Source organism: Balaenoptera acutorostrata, chromosome 13 (genome assembly GCF_949987535.1).
Source record: "Balaenoptera acutorostrata chromosome 13, mBalAcu1.1, whole genome shotgun sequence".
NCBI lineage: Eukaryota > Metazoa > Chordata > Mammalia > Artiodactyla > Balaenopteridae > Balaenoptera > Balaenoptera acutorostrata.
Genome location: NC_080076.1, coordinates 84,747,820 through 84,761,822, shown reverse-complemented (window position 1 = coordinate 84,761,822; position 14,003 = coordinate 84,747,820). Strand labels below are relative to the sequence as shown.

At 37.9% G+C, this 14,003-nt stretch overlaps 2 protein-coding genes and 1 non-coding gene across 4 annotated transcripts in view; 1 reads left to right on the top strand and 2 right to left on the bottom strand.

Moving 5' to 3' along the window:
* Positions 1–149: 149 nt before the first annotated feature.
* Positions 150–7,538, bottom strand: VPS29 (VPS29 retromer complex component). 2 transcript variants are annotated; one of them, XM_007189513.2, is made up of 5 exons: positions 7,398–7,426; positions 5,357–5,368; positions 2,906–3,097; positions 905–1,140; positions 150–652 (listed from the first exon to the last, which is right to left on the bottom strand). In XM_007189513.2, exons 1-5 carry the CDS (start codon positions 7,398–7,400, stop codon positions 535–537), a joined length of 561 nt encoding a protein of 186 aa, XP_007189575.1. In that variant the 5' UTR covers positions 7,401–7,426; the 3' UTR covers positions 150–534. The 2 variants fall into 2 exon arrangements, with proteins under 2 accessions (XP_007189575.1, XP_007189576.1); XM_007189514.2 differs by lacking the exon at positions 5,357–5,368 and having other exon boundaries at positions 7,398–7,538.
* Positions 7,539–7,641: 103 nt separating this feature from the next.
* Positions 7,642–14,003, top strand: part of RAD9B (RAD9 checkpoint clamp component B) — a 32,561-nt gene continuing 26,199 nt past the window's right edge. Inside the window, exons 1-4 of the mRNA XM_028168373.2 lie at positions 7,642–7,729; positions 10,203–10,273; positions 11,117–11,266; positions 11,481–11,595. Of these exons, the coding sequence (XP_028024174.1) occupies positions 7,693–7,729; positions 10,203–10,273; positions 11,117–11,266; positions 11,481–11,595 (373 nt within the window). The 5' untranslated portion in view covers positions 7,642–7,692. The remainder of the gene's footprint in view (positions 7,730–10,202; positions 10,274–11,116; positions 11,267–11,480; positions 11,596–14,003) is intronic.
* Positions 9,917–9,989, bottom strand: TRNAG-CCC (transfer RNA glycine (anticodon CCC)). Its single transcript has one exon. It is a non-coding gene; the product is annotated as a tRNA-Gly (tRNA).

The following is a 14,003-nucleotide window of genomic DNA, read 5'->3' as shown; positions in this document are numbered from 1 at the left end:
ATAAATAAATAAAAATTACAAAAAAAAAAAAAAGAAAGAGCTCTGAAAAGTCATCTCATCTACCTTACCACTGTAACATTTGTCTGCAGTTTCATTTGGCCTCTTATTTTCATAATTTTTAAAAATTAAAACACAGTTTATCAAGAAAGTATAAATGAAAGGTAACTGTTTATTACTGGAGAAGAGAAGAATGTATACAAGAAAATCTAGATTCTTTCTCCTCATGCACCACTTTGGTAGTAAAGTTCCAAATATCAACTATGAAGATATTTACAAGGATAAATTTTTCTTAACATGGGACCATTTACTGTGTGGTGGACGATTTTTCATAGAAATCATATACTTAAACTAAATATAATCTTATAGTTTACAAGAAGCTTAGACCATTGTATTAACAGAAGACGAGATTACATTTTACTGCAAAATATTATAAAAGTGATACAATTTTGTGGCTCTTAAACATTTAATTACTTGAGTTGAACAGGGGAATGAAAAAAAAAAAAAAAGCCCAACATCATCAGGACACACCTCGCTTTAAGACTTTTTGTATTCAATTCGTTCTACTTTCACGTCATCTCCAATTAGCTGATACACATAAGTGACAACTGTAGAAGCCTGGATATCCATCAACACAAATGAAGGAATAATGTTTCTGGAAGAAAATATAAATAATGTCAGTGTTTTGTACTAAAAAGCAGTAGCACTATAAATTTCAATTTAGCATGACAATTTGGATTCAAGGAGAAATCTGGTTGTTAGACATATTAAAAAGAATAATCACCAATAGAAGATTGCCAAAAAGGCTATAATTATTTAAATAATCACATTTCTCTTTTATGAAATGTCACTTGTACAATTATTAACTTTATGAAACCCCCAAATTCCCAAATCGCATACTACTCACGTTTCCAAGGCATTATATGCTCCAGTGGCAGAACCTGGATTAATGTAGAATTTATTTTCATGCTCAAATGCTTCAAATTTATGTGTGTGTCCTGAAATAAGAATATCCACATCAAACTGCCTCTGCAACAGGGCTAAGCTGGCCATATCTCCCCATGGAATAACTTGATGTCCATGGATCAAACCAATTTTGAATTGCCCAACAGTTACAACTTTCTGTTCTGGATAATTCAGATTCTAAAATACGAAATAGACATAAGAAAAACAAATATTTTAGAGACATAGAGGTTTAAAAAATAACCTTCTTAAATATTCAATCTCATGCGGGTGTTTTACTACAGTGCTCTACAACCAACATATTTGTTAAATATTTGATTTCTTCTCAATCTCTAAGGCTGCAACGGTGCTCAAAACATAATTTACTTTAGGTAACCTGGAACTTATCATGCAATCCCTTTGTTGAGTTTATTTTTATAGAATATGAGTTCTTTTCGGCTTTCTGTAGAGGATAATTCCCCCAAATTTGTGTTTCCTCTATCTAAGAATCCAAGGAATATGACCTGTAAGCTAGGATATGTTCAAATTATATCCCAGGCTTTAACAGTTACACAGATGGCTTAAAATAATAATGATAGTTAAACTTATGTAGCACTTAGTATGAACCAGGCACTATTCTAAGAAGTTTATAAATATCAACCTATGTAATAATTACAAACAATCCTAAGAGGTAGGTTCTATTATGACCCCCATTTTATGGATGAGGAAACTGAGGCACAGAGAGGTTAAAATAACTTGCCTAGGAGCACATGTTATTAAGTGGTTGAGCCAAGATCCAAACCCTGGTAATATGGCTCCAGGGTCAAGCAAAAAATTTAATTCTTGCTACTGAATCTATCTTTAGCATATCATAAACAGAACCCCTAATATATTTTTAACAAATGGCAAACCTATACTCGAATTATTGACAAGATGTTTGCCCTTTCCCTTCTCATCCCCCCACCCCACTTTTCACTTTCATGCCACCTCTAGTTTATTCAAACTTAACACCAAAAAAAAAAAAAAGCACCAATGAATTTAAATAATTTATGAAAAAGCTTACATTCCCAGGAATAAAAAATAAAATTTTCATACTAGAATCAGGTTTATTAAGCTAGGTCATACAATGTTAGCACTGTCAGGGGTCTTAAAAATCATCTATTCCAATCATATTTACATAGTAGGGAACTAAGAAAGAGGATGTAATTTGCCTAAAATCTCATTATTAATTAATGGGCAAAGTTGGAACTCAGAACTCCTTATTTTTTCTTTAAAGTTAGGTTTATTGAGGTAAAATTTACGTACAGGAAAATTACCCTTTTTGGTGTACAACTCAAGGAGTTTTGACAAATGCATACAGTTGTGTAAGCACTGCCACAGTAAGATATAGAAAAGTCTATCCCCTCCTCAAAACTCCCTCATGCCTGTTTATAGTTAACCTTTGAGATAGGGAGCCATGGCAGGGTTTTCAGCAGAGAAGTGATGTAATCTTACTTCACCTAAAAAGGATCACTCTGGTTGCTACGTGGAGAATAAACTGTGGAGGGAGCAAGGATAGTCAGGAAGCTGCAACACAGTAAAGTGGTAAGTAGCTTGGAACAGGGTAGCAGAGGTGGTGGCGGGTTAAGTTCCTGACAAAAACTTTGTGAACTAAATGAGAGTACTACAAAAAATAGTGAGAAAACCATACCAATTTAGTTAGAACAAGTATGTAATATGTTTATTAAGCAGTCTAAAATCAGTGATTTTCAAACTGTAAGGGAGGGGTATGTGTAATAATTTTACATTGGAAAACTAAAAAAAAAAAAAGCAAAACAAACCTTAACAGTTGAGAAACTCTGGTCTCAAAAATTAACCTTATATATATAAAAATCAAGAAAAGGAAATATTTAATTAATATATAATCAACACAACAGGAAAAAAAAAAGGAAAGGAAATATTTGGGAAGGAAAGGGAAGTACATCACCTCATCGAAGTCTCCTCTCACAATATGAACATCACCAGCCAGAGTCTTGAGATAGTCATAACTCTCTTTGGTACAAAGGTTTCCAGTGCAGAGAATGTGCTGAATCTTTCCTGGCACCAGCAGTTTTTTGAATTTAGCTGGCAAACTGTTGCACCGGTGTGGGATGTGCAGGTCTCCTAATACCAACACCAACTTTAAAGTGTCAAGGTGAGAAAAGGTGTAATGTTAAACATGATTTCAAAACAAGATATTCTCCTCCCATAAGTCCTCTTTTAAATTAAACTAATCAGAGATTCCAGAACCCAAAAGAGCATAAGTTATTCACACAGTTCCTATCATGACCATTTAAACAAACACACATATGATTCTAAATCAATCTTAGTTTATTTTGGTCATAAATAGGTGTGCACACAATACAGGTAATCATTCTATTTATCAAGAATAAAATCAAGCTTTCTAAAGCGATTCATTTAGAGACCTATAAATTACACTCAAAAAAATTGAAAAATGAAAAATATACTACCGGGCCCTATGGAATTTGATATGGTAATTCATATTTCTGCAGTTTTAATGTAAAACATCATATATTGATTCCAGGGATGTTAACAAAAAGAATGGTTAAAATTATAATGATAGAGGAAAAAAAAGTTAATTCTGTAATTTACTAGACTAACAACTATTTGGAGGAACAGTAACCAAAATTTACAATATTTGTTACTTAAAATATTAACTATACATTGCAGAGGAATAAAAACAGCCTATGTTGCAAAGAGTTTCAATAGGGCAAACATGTGCTTTTGAACTATAATTTTGTTATCTTCTCTTTCCTTCATCATTAGAAATCCTAACTGTCATATTTTTGTCTAGATTAAATTGCTTATGTATCCTCAGTTTAGTTCCCAAACTTAAAATAACAAATCACTCTTTCATGTGCATTAGAGCATTAAAAAAAAGAGAGATCAGCTAAATAAGTGATGAATTCAGCAGGTGGTGGTTTAGAGTTGGAACAATCTCAGATAACAAAAACAAATTCTGCATATAAATATAAAAGAATTAAAAAATCTCAATCCTGCAGATTTTTAATTTTAAAATTTCAAGATTTCACATATATACACCATTTAACACAATAATGTCAAAAAGATCATTTAAAAATAGTATTCGCTCTCCAAAGGACAAGAGAGTCAATTTCACCATGTCGATTGGTATAAGCACCTTCAGACGAGATCTGGCGCGTTCAGGGTGGTATGGCTGTAGACAGCATAAGCACCTTCATTCTATGACAGGATGCTTTTCCACACAGACATCCCATCCATAAATGTACATGCCCTTTAACTGGTTCCAAAGAACGCATGACTATTCTTTAATATTACCAAAGAAAACATTAAATATCTAAAACAGGATAAACAGCAAAGTTTGGCCACTACAGACTTTGTAAGTTGAAATTAATCAAAACCAAAACGTGTAAAATTAAAATTAAAATTACCACAATAAGCTTGATTCATCTTGCAACAAATATCAAAATGATTACAAAGGAAAGAAAATGTTATCGGGACATAAAGTAACTGAGGTAACACAAGGTTACAAAACTAGCTCACTTTAAAAGAAATTATTAAATAAGCTTCTTCACAAAGAGTAGTTTCAGCTGGTATTTGCTCAATGACATATTAATTGTTTCAATCCAGATCTTAGTGGACAAAACATCCATAAAACTAAAAACCACCACATAGTTTCCACCCTCAGTGATAATCAATACAAAAGTACCTGGAGATAGAACAATCTTCATCTTTAGAGGGGGATCCCTTCAGATATGGATTGAAGTACATAGTTAATGTGGGAAGCTGGCATTTGAGAAAAAGGTAAAAAAATAGATTTCTATATTAAAAAAAAAAGAACCTCAAACTCATAAATTAAGGGTATATGTCTAATACAGGTTGAAAATGTTTGGGCCTAATAATGAATGAGCTGTTCAATCTGAATGTGGTAGAATGAACATTAGTAAGACATGATACTTTATAATGATCTATGACCTAAATTCTATAATGTACTGTGGATTATGCCCAAGTGTACCTAGACTATTAGCAGTCTAAAGATATAACTATGAATGGCCACACAGATACTATTTCAAATTAGTAAGGATCCTTACTAGGACTTTGATTTCCTGCAGCTTTTTAAGTTATAGGGGGAATAGTGTCACATAACAAATACCATACTTTGAGCAGTGTCTTTGCCCAAATTCCACACTTTGGACAGTTCAGGTTAGACACAGATTACAGAGTCTTTTAAGACAGCAAAAGATCCTGGAAATGGCAGTCTTGTTAAATTCAAATAAAGAACCAACTTAATCAAAGCATAGGAATTTGGTTACTTCCTATTTGATAGACATAAAAGGGTGAAATCCCAGTAATAGCACCCAACCACCATTGTTAGTAGGAGCTAAGAGAAGAAACTTACTCTGTGCCCAGCCTTAGTGGAATGAAGAAGTTGATTGCAGACAGGGGAATGAAAAAAAAAGGGTGAAACATGACCAATGTTAAAAGAAAGCAACGAAAAGAAACAAACCAAAAAAAGAACAAAAAACTCATCGAATGAATATGCAAACAACTGTTAATGATTTCTGAGTGTTATGAAAGAAAATGTTAAAAATCAGCTTTGCTCAAAACAATACCAAAAGAACCATTTGCTGTACTATTAAATATCTCTCTCTCTCACACACACACACTTAAAATTTTTTCTACTTTTCCTAATCTCATTTGCCACTTTGACTCCCATCCGTTTTGTTCCCTGTTCTGTTTAGAATTTTATAAAACAATTTGGAAAATTCATCAGCAATAGCTTAAATGAAAGCTAACATTTTCTGGATCCTTTAGGACTAATTATTCTTCAAGTATATTGATTTTAATCCTCCTATGTTTAAAATTCTAGTAGTTGGAAAATTATGCTGCAGCTAGGTCATTTTGTACAGAAGATCTAACACAACACTATGAATACATTATCAAGTATTGGATGTACTGGATGATAAAAACAGACACCTTCCTCCAGCTAAATCTGGACTTTCCCCACACTTGAATTTGCTGCCCATAGACTCTGGATACTACTGTATATTGAACATTTCTGGTCTCTTTTGCCAAATAAAATGCTTTTAATTGTAAAAGAATCGACTAACTCTAAATTTTGCCCAGTTCTATTTCACACGAAAAGTGATACTTCAGTACAACTACCCTGAAAAAGTGTTCACCTCTCAAAAAAACTTCAGAAACATTAATATAGAAATCATGTCAGGTAATTTCATCTTCTCCCAGGGATAACTGTCTCAAAATTACTGTAAACTGGACTACTCTAATCTGGAGTCTGTTTAGAAGCAAAAATCAAAAGTGGGAATAAAGTCTCTAACATACATAAAGAAGCTAAAGAACCAGAGACCATGAATCTTTGGCTGTCACATCTATAAGGCACCTTAAAGGCTGCTGGTCACAGAATCACGATCATCTTAAAAATGCAATGTATGTTCATCAGAGAGAGAAGTCTCTTTTCAGCAACACATATACCAAGATCATCAGAAATCCTTTTAAAACCGTTCTTCACTTTGTAGGGGGTCAAGGGCACTTTGAAAATCTGATTACCGCTATTAGCCCTCTCTGGCAGCAGTTCCCGAGTTTACACGTAGGCAGGTCTTGGGGTACCGACCTACTGGGGGTGAAGGGATGATCTGGGGCAATCTGATGGACGAATGACGTAAAGCTTCCCAAACTACTCCTTGCTGCCAACAATGGCCCCTTCACCAGAAAAACGTTCCAAAACGTAAAATTTCCAAACCATTTCAAGGAGTTCGAAAACCATTAAGGAATCCTGCTCTAAAGGGTCGCAGCAGCCTGAGGAAGTAGTTCCAGCAACCCTAAAAGCTAAATCCAGTCCTTTTCAGGGCCCACTGCCACATTTCAATGGCAGCTGCACGTTATTTCAGGGGCGAAGGGGATAGTTCTTATCCCCTTTCTCTAGAGAGCAAACTAAAATGGGTAGCGAATTGTGCTTGCTTCTTCCCGTTTTGCCTGCGAGAAGCCAGCTTTCGCCACATGGGGGTGGTAACCGGTGGGTTACCTACTAGCGGGAGGTGCTCTTTGCGCGAAAGGAGCAAGGAAACGTCTGGAAACGGCGGAGTTCCCCTGCTCCTTTCTCTGGGACGCTCGAGGCACAGACCCAAAGGCCTTCCCCGGCTCGGGCGTGAGGGGCTCGTGACAGAAGCAGCAGCTGAAAGGGACCCTTTCCCCCCTCGGACGTCCTCTGGCTCCTGGGGCTGGGCTGCGAGGCCAGGGCTGGCCGCACCCAGAGGTGGCCGCTCTTTCCTCCCTTGTCTTTCCCCAGGCCCGGGCCCCGGCCGCGCCCGCCACGGCCTCCGGGATCGCTTAAGCCCTCGCCCAGAGACTCCCAGCGGCTCCCAACGACGCAGCACCCCAACCGAGAGGCAGGCCTCGGTCGCCGCAGCTGCCGCCCTCACCATCCTGTCACTGGGCTCCGCTCCGTCACCGCAACCGCCGCCGCCCTCTCTTCCTCAGACGCCTCGACGACCCGCCCACCTCGCTCACAACCAATGAAAAGAGAAGTGGGCGAGAGACAGCTCTACGGAGGCCCGCGTAGGCTCTTCCCCGCTGTAAGCGAAGTTGTTCTTTGGGAAATTGTGGTGGGGCGGTGGCCAAGATCGCGAAGTTTCCGAAAGCGCGGGCAACATCCGGGCACCTGGGGCCCTCGAGCTGAGGCGCGCAGAGTGACTGACTTTTTTAGGGATTGCAGCCATGTTGAAGTGCGGGATGAGCGGCAGTCAGGTGAAAGGTGCAGAGGCCTTTTTTGCCTTTCTGTGTAGAAAAGGGAAAGACTAGGGTTCATGGGGAAGTTTACACCATCGTCTAGTTTCTTGACCTTTGCCTTTCTGCCTAGGGGCTGAGGACACAAGGCCTGGCCACAGCCAGCACCCACCCACCCAGGGTCCTGTTAGCTTCTGAGGGGCGAATGACGGCCCATCTGCTTTTATTTATGCATAATATTTATAGTCATAGGTGTCCATAAAATGAAGTTGCACTATCCGGACAGATATTGGAAGGGCAGCTTGAAACTTGGGACGATAAGGACTGTGTGGGAAGTTGGGAAAAACAATGCTTGGACAGTAAAAGTACTTTAGTGCCCTGAGAAAAAAGCATAAACCTGTATTTTATTCCAAATTCTAGCATTTTTAATGTATGACCTGGGACAAGCCACGGAATCACTTCAGGGCTCAGTTTTCTCATCTGTAAAATGAGAATAGTAACAGCATGTTCATTATAGGGTTTGTTGTAGGAATAAAATGCAGGTAAAGAGCTCAGTAATGAATGGGAATGTACAAGAACTATTGTTTATTGTAAATGGTACTTTAAACATGTAAGTTACTCCAGAAAGTCTCTAGAAAAGTAATGCTCGTACAGATCATAACCTGAAAGTGATTATTGAAAGGCATCTTGTGTTGCAGCCGGCTTCCCCTGTGTTGACGACCTCTATGCAACAGTATTAACAGGAAAGGAAAGCACAAGCCCCCCCAGTGTTGCTGTTCTCAGAGTTCTAGAAAGTTCTCTCTTGCAGTGTGTACCTTAGTTCTCAATAAGTGATTATTTGTATGATTGTTTAAATTTGTTTTTCCTCCATAACTCTAAGCCCTGTGAGGGGAGGAGCTGTAAACCCGTCTTGTTCATTGCTATACCCCCATTGCCTTGGCTTGTACCGTCCTTGGAACATACTAGGTGCTCAATAAATATTCATTGAATGAATGAAAGGTCTTCATTAGCTAGCTCCAGGAAGAAGTGGTGAATGTGAAGTGGTAAAAAGGGACAAACGCCTCTTTTTTTCCCCCTAGTCATCCTCTCTTTCTCAGTTTGAGGCCTGCACCCCCACTTCCGGCCGTGCCGTGCAGCTTGCAGGATCTTAGTTACCCCACCAGGGATTGAACCCGGGCCCTTGGCAGTGGAATTGCGGCGTCCTAACCACCAGACCACCAGGGAATTCCCCGAACTCTGATTCTTTTTTTTTAATTTATTTATTTTTGGCTGCGTTGGGTCTTCGTTGCTGCGCGCAGGCTTTCTGTAGTTGCGGCGAGTGGGGGCTGTTCATTGTGGTGCGCGGGCTTCTCATTGCAGTGGCTTCTCTTGTTGTGGAGCATGGGCTCTAGGCGCGTGGGCTTCAGTAGTTGTGGCACGTGGGCTCAGTAGTTGTGGCTCACGGGCTGTAGAGCGCAGGCTTAGTAGTTGTGGCTCACGGGCTTAGTTGCTCTGCGGCATGTGGGAATCTCCCCGGATCAGGGCTCGAACCCGTGTCTCCTGCATTGGCAGGCAGATTCTTAATCACTGCGCCACCAGGGAAGCCAGCCAACTCTGATTCTTAAGCATAATAATCTGATTTTATGCTCTGAAATTATTTTTCCTTTTTTCTACTTTTCCATGGATTGATATGGCCATCCATTTTTATTGCATAGTAGCCCATATCTGTTTGCCATATTTTTTACTTATTCATAATTTATAAGAACACTAATGGTGTCTTACCAGATAAGACCAATATTTCATCCAGCCCTGCCTCTCTTTCTGACAGGGCATCTAACTGTGTTTTCTGGGAAGATCTGGCATGTTCTGTGCTCAAACATCAGATACATCTTGAATTCCTCTAATTTCTCTCTCATGACTTGTTTTGACTTTGCCGCATGTGAAGTTATTAAAACCCTTCAAACCATCTCCTATATGCTCTGTTTTCACACTTTTGGGGGGTGGGGGGTATACATTTATTTAAACCAAGTTTAAAAATGCATTAGTATGGAAACTGGCTTGCCACAATAGTTCCATGCAACACTGTGAACATATAGAAAGGAAGAATTTTGTTGCATTTTATTATTTCACACACTCACTCTGTGAATTTATTTATTTTTAATATTTATTTATATATTTGGCTGCGCTGGGTCTTAGTTGCAGCACGCAGGATCTAGATCTAGTTCCCGAGATCTAGTTCCCTGACTGGGGATTGAACCCAGGCCCCCTGCATTGGGAGGGCAGAGTCTTAACCACTAGACTACCAGGGAAATCCCTCATTCTGTTAATTTATTGAGTACTTACTGTGTGTCTGGCATTTTGCCAAGGGTATTATACTGTATTTCTTAAAACAATTTGTAGCATTAGTCTATAAAACACTGTTCTTTATGAATTTATCTTGAGTCCTGTGAATGCTGAAGTAGTCTTATGATTTTATTGTTTGAGAAAAAGAATGTAAAAGGCACCTTTCTTTTTCTCCATAGTATTTGGGAAAGCAATCCAAGCACTCTCACGAATTAGTGATGAGCTGTGGCTAGACCCTTCTGAAAAAGGTGTAAGTAAGAAATTTAACTAATAGATTAAGGACAAAAGAAGATGTTTATAAATCCCAGTCCAGATTGAATGTTAACTAGGAAATCCAGAAATTCTAATCAGCCCTTTCACTGTTCATCTTTATTTTACATATCTAAATACATCTAGAGCGTGGTAAACTTAAAAATCGTACACAGTTGATTTAAGCCAGAAGAAACAAACTGGTGGTCAAGAGGCTAGATATGGCTTGCAGAAATGTTTTGTGGGGCCTGCACTATGTTTTTTTTAAAAAATGAAATAATTTTCTAACACTTAGTAATTGGGAGAGTCCACATAAAAATCTGAATTTCCTGATTCTGTTGAAAACTCAGAAGATCTGATAGTTTGGGGCCTGCATTCCTAAGTGGCAGTAGTTGGCTGACTAACAGTTTCTCCCCTTAGGCGAGGGAAAATTTTGCTGCAATCTTTTCACTCCCTTTTATATTGCCTTCTGCCACTTTGTGCTTTAAAGTTAAGGCCCCTGTGGGCATTTACATTTTTACAATTATAAATATGTTCTTGTTACCAAAAACAAACAAACAAGAGAAAAATACAATTTCAGCATGCAGGATTTTAGACTTAATACCTATATATAATATATTCCGTTTAGATGTGTGTACGTATGCAAATTAAATGCACACTGTATAATGCAGTCCATATTACATCAGTACTATAACTTATGTGTATAATGTAGTCCATATCATGCAGTTCACATCCCATAGCCTTACCCGGACACATTTCAGTGCGATGTTAAACATAATAGAATTTTTTAAATTAATCATTAAAGTTGATTTTTTCCTGTATAGCTATTATTTTATTTTTCTAGCTTGCTTTAAGATCTGTGAATTCTTGTCGGTCAGCATATGGATGTGTCCTCTTCTCGCCTGTGTTTTTTCAACAATATCAATGGTCAACCTCGGTGAAAACGAATGATAGTGACACAATATCGAATTTAAATTGCAAATTGGGAATGAAGGTAAGAGTAAGTGGGCATGGTTTTCTCTTGTATTGTAGAAATATTCATTATATAGGGCATAACACCTATTCTGTACTTAATACTTGGTTTAAATGGCATGCAGGACAGTCTGTTCATTTACGAATATACTTACTCTTCTTTTGTTAGGTTTTTTTTAAACTAATCAAGCAACCATATTAAGTATGTGCTCTTCTATCATGTGTTTGTGTTACAGTCAATTCTGCCTATCTTTAGATGTCTGAATTCCCTCGAAAGAAATGTAGAGAAATGCAAAATATTTACCAGATCTGATAAGTGCAAAGTAGTTATTCAATTCTTCTGCAGACATGGTAGGTATAATTAAATCCAGTTTAAAGTATGTGTGTGTTTTGTTAATATTTTTCATGTTTAGAATATTCAAACCGCATATCAAGACTTCCCATTGCACTACTGCTTAGAATTTGTATAGTTTTGTGGTAGGGCGGTTATAAATATTATCTTGTCTCTGTAGAAGTACTGTGAGTTGATTGGTATTAATTATTTCCTTTTTTGGCTTGTCAGTGGCACAAGCTTTGCCTGCACACAGACCAATTTTTTAAATGTCCATCTGAATTCTAACAATTGATTATTCTAAAATTAACTAGCTGCTTGATGATATTCTGTAAGACTGCCTTGGTAACAGTGTTCCTTGGAACGAACAGAAAAGAATAATGCCTACCTATATTAAAAATGCTCCAGGAGGTAAATAGTATTTTATCTGGGGCTGAAAGAAGCATGGTAACTGGCCCAAGGGCACAGAACTAGTAAGTCACAGAGCCTGGATTTGAGTCCAGCCCCACAATAGTAGGAGCCAAAACCTTCATTCATTCTCTCTGCTACACCAAGAGATTTCCTGCCTCCTAGCCTTGCATGGTAGATATTCAAATGTTGTAGTCATATAGGATTTTACATGGTTAAATATGTATAGCATGGTGATAAAGTGCATGCACTCTGGAGGTCAACAGGTCTGGGGTGGAATCCTGCTCTGCTTCTTCCTTGCTGAGACATTGGACGAATTATTTTACATCTTTGTGCCTCAGTTTCCCTATATGTAAAATGGGGACAATGGTAGTACCAGCCTCCTAGGGTTTTTGTGAAGCTTCAATGAGTTATAGGAAGTTATAGTTCTAAAGTGTTTAAAGAAATACCTGGCATATTTTCTAAGAGTTAGCGCTAGTAATATTTATAATGATTGCTGCTATTTTATTTGAAGTTACCAGTTAGGAGTGTATGTTTTAAAAAATCTTGTACTTGTGGTATTGGTCCAAATCTTTTTATAGTGGAATGGTCTTCTGGAAGGTTATATTAGTGTTACGATTTATCTTATATTTCTTAATTTTGTCTTACATTTATCTTAATATTTTTATTTCAGCTCTTACTCATATTATATTCCTTAATTTTTCCTCTGCAAAATATCAATTTTTAACATTATTTTTTCCTTCTTTGAGCTTCAGTTCATGTCATAGCAGAATCATGTAAAGAGCATGATTAAAAGCCCAGGAAGGGTGGGGGGAGGGATAAATTAGGAGTTTGGGATTAAAATATACACACTACTGTATATAAAATAGATAACCAACAAGGACCTACTGTGTAGCACAGGGAACTATACTCAATATCTTGTAATAAGCTATAACAGAAAAGAATCTAAAAAAGAATAATATATATATATATGTATAACTGAATCACTTTGCTGTACACCTGAAACTAACACATTGTAAATCAACTGTATTTCAGTAAAAATTAAAAAAAAAAAGCACACACACACACACAAAAAGCACCTCAAGCTCTGACATCACACAGATTTGGATGTGGATTCTTCTATAATTCTTATTAGCTTTGTGACAGTACATAAGCTCGCTGAACCTTCATTTTCTTTTCTCTAGAATGGGGATAATCTTACCTACCCTCAGATTCTGGGGTTGTTGTGAGGATGAAGTGAGATCACATATGTAAAGCACTTAGTGTGGTACCTGACACAGAGGCAGTACTGAATAGTCAGTGACTGATGTTATTACAATTATCCTCATCCCTTATTTCCAGCTAGATTTTATTTTTTAATTTTTTATTAAAAAATTTTTTTTTGGCTGCACCGCGCGGCTTTCAGGATCTTAGTTCCCCGACCACGGATTGAACCTGGGTCCTCGGCAGTGAAAGCATGGAGTCCTAACTACTGGACCACCAGGGAAGTCCCCAGCTAGATTTTAAAAAACCAACTTTTCAGCTTCTTAAGTATGTCTCAAGTGGCTTGATTAATGTCCAATACATATTTGTGATTGGTTGATTTTTAATAGCTTTTGTAGGGAAGTTGTATGAGTTAGAATGCTATAAGTCAGCGGTCCCCAACCTTTTTGGCACCAGGGGCCGGTTTCATGGAAGACAATTTTTCCACGGACGGGGGTGGGGGGATTGGGATGGTTCAGGTGGTAATGCCAGCGATGGGTAGCAATGGGGCTCAGCTGCCACTCACCTCCTGCTGTGTGGCCCGGGTGGTGGGGGTGGGGGATGGGGACCCCTGCTCTAAGTTACAAATAACAGGGGAAAAAAAAAACCACCCAGAAAATCCAACTCAAACTGACTTAAACAATAAGGAGGAATATTGGCTCATGTAAACTAAAAGTTCAAAATTAGGTCATAGGCGTGTTTCGATCCAGGCTGCAGCAGCTGCTTCTCCTTCTTCTTTTTAAAATTCTCTCAGGTCTGCTTGCCTCCATGTGAGTTA

Bases quoted from the DNA above. Each gene is read 5' to 3' on its own strand.
- VPS29 (XM_007189513.2), bottom strand. The intron at 1,141-2,905 runs GTGATGTACTTC...TTCGTATTTTAG, and splicing joins TGAGAGGAGACTTCGATGAG to AATCTGAATTATCCAGAACA. The intron at 653-904 runs GTGAGTAGTATG...ATTTTCTTCCAG, and splicing joins GCATATAATGCCTTGGAAAC to AAACATTATTCCTTCATTTG.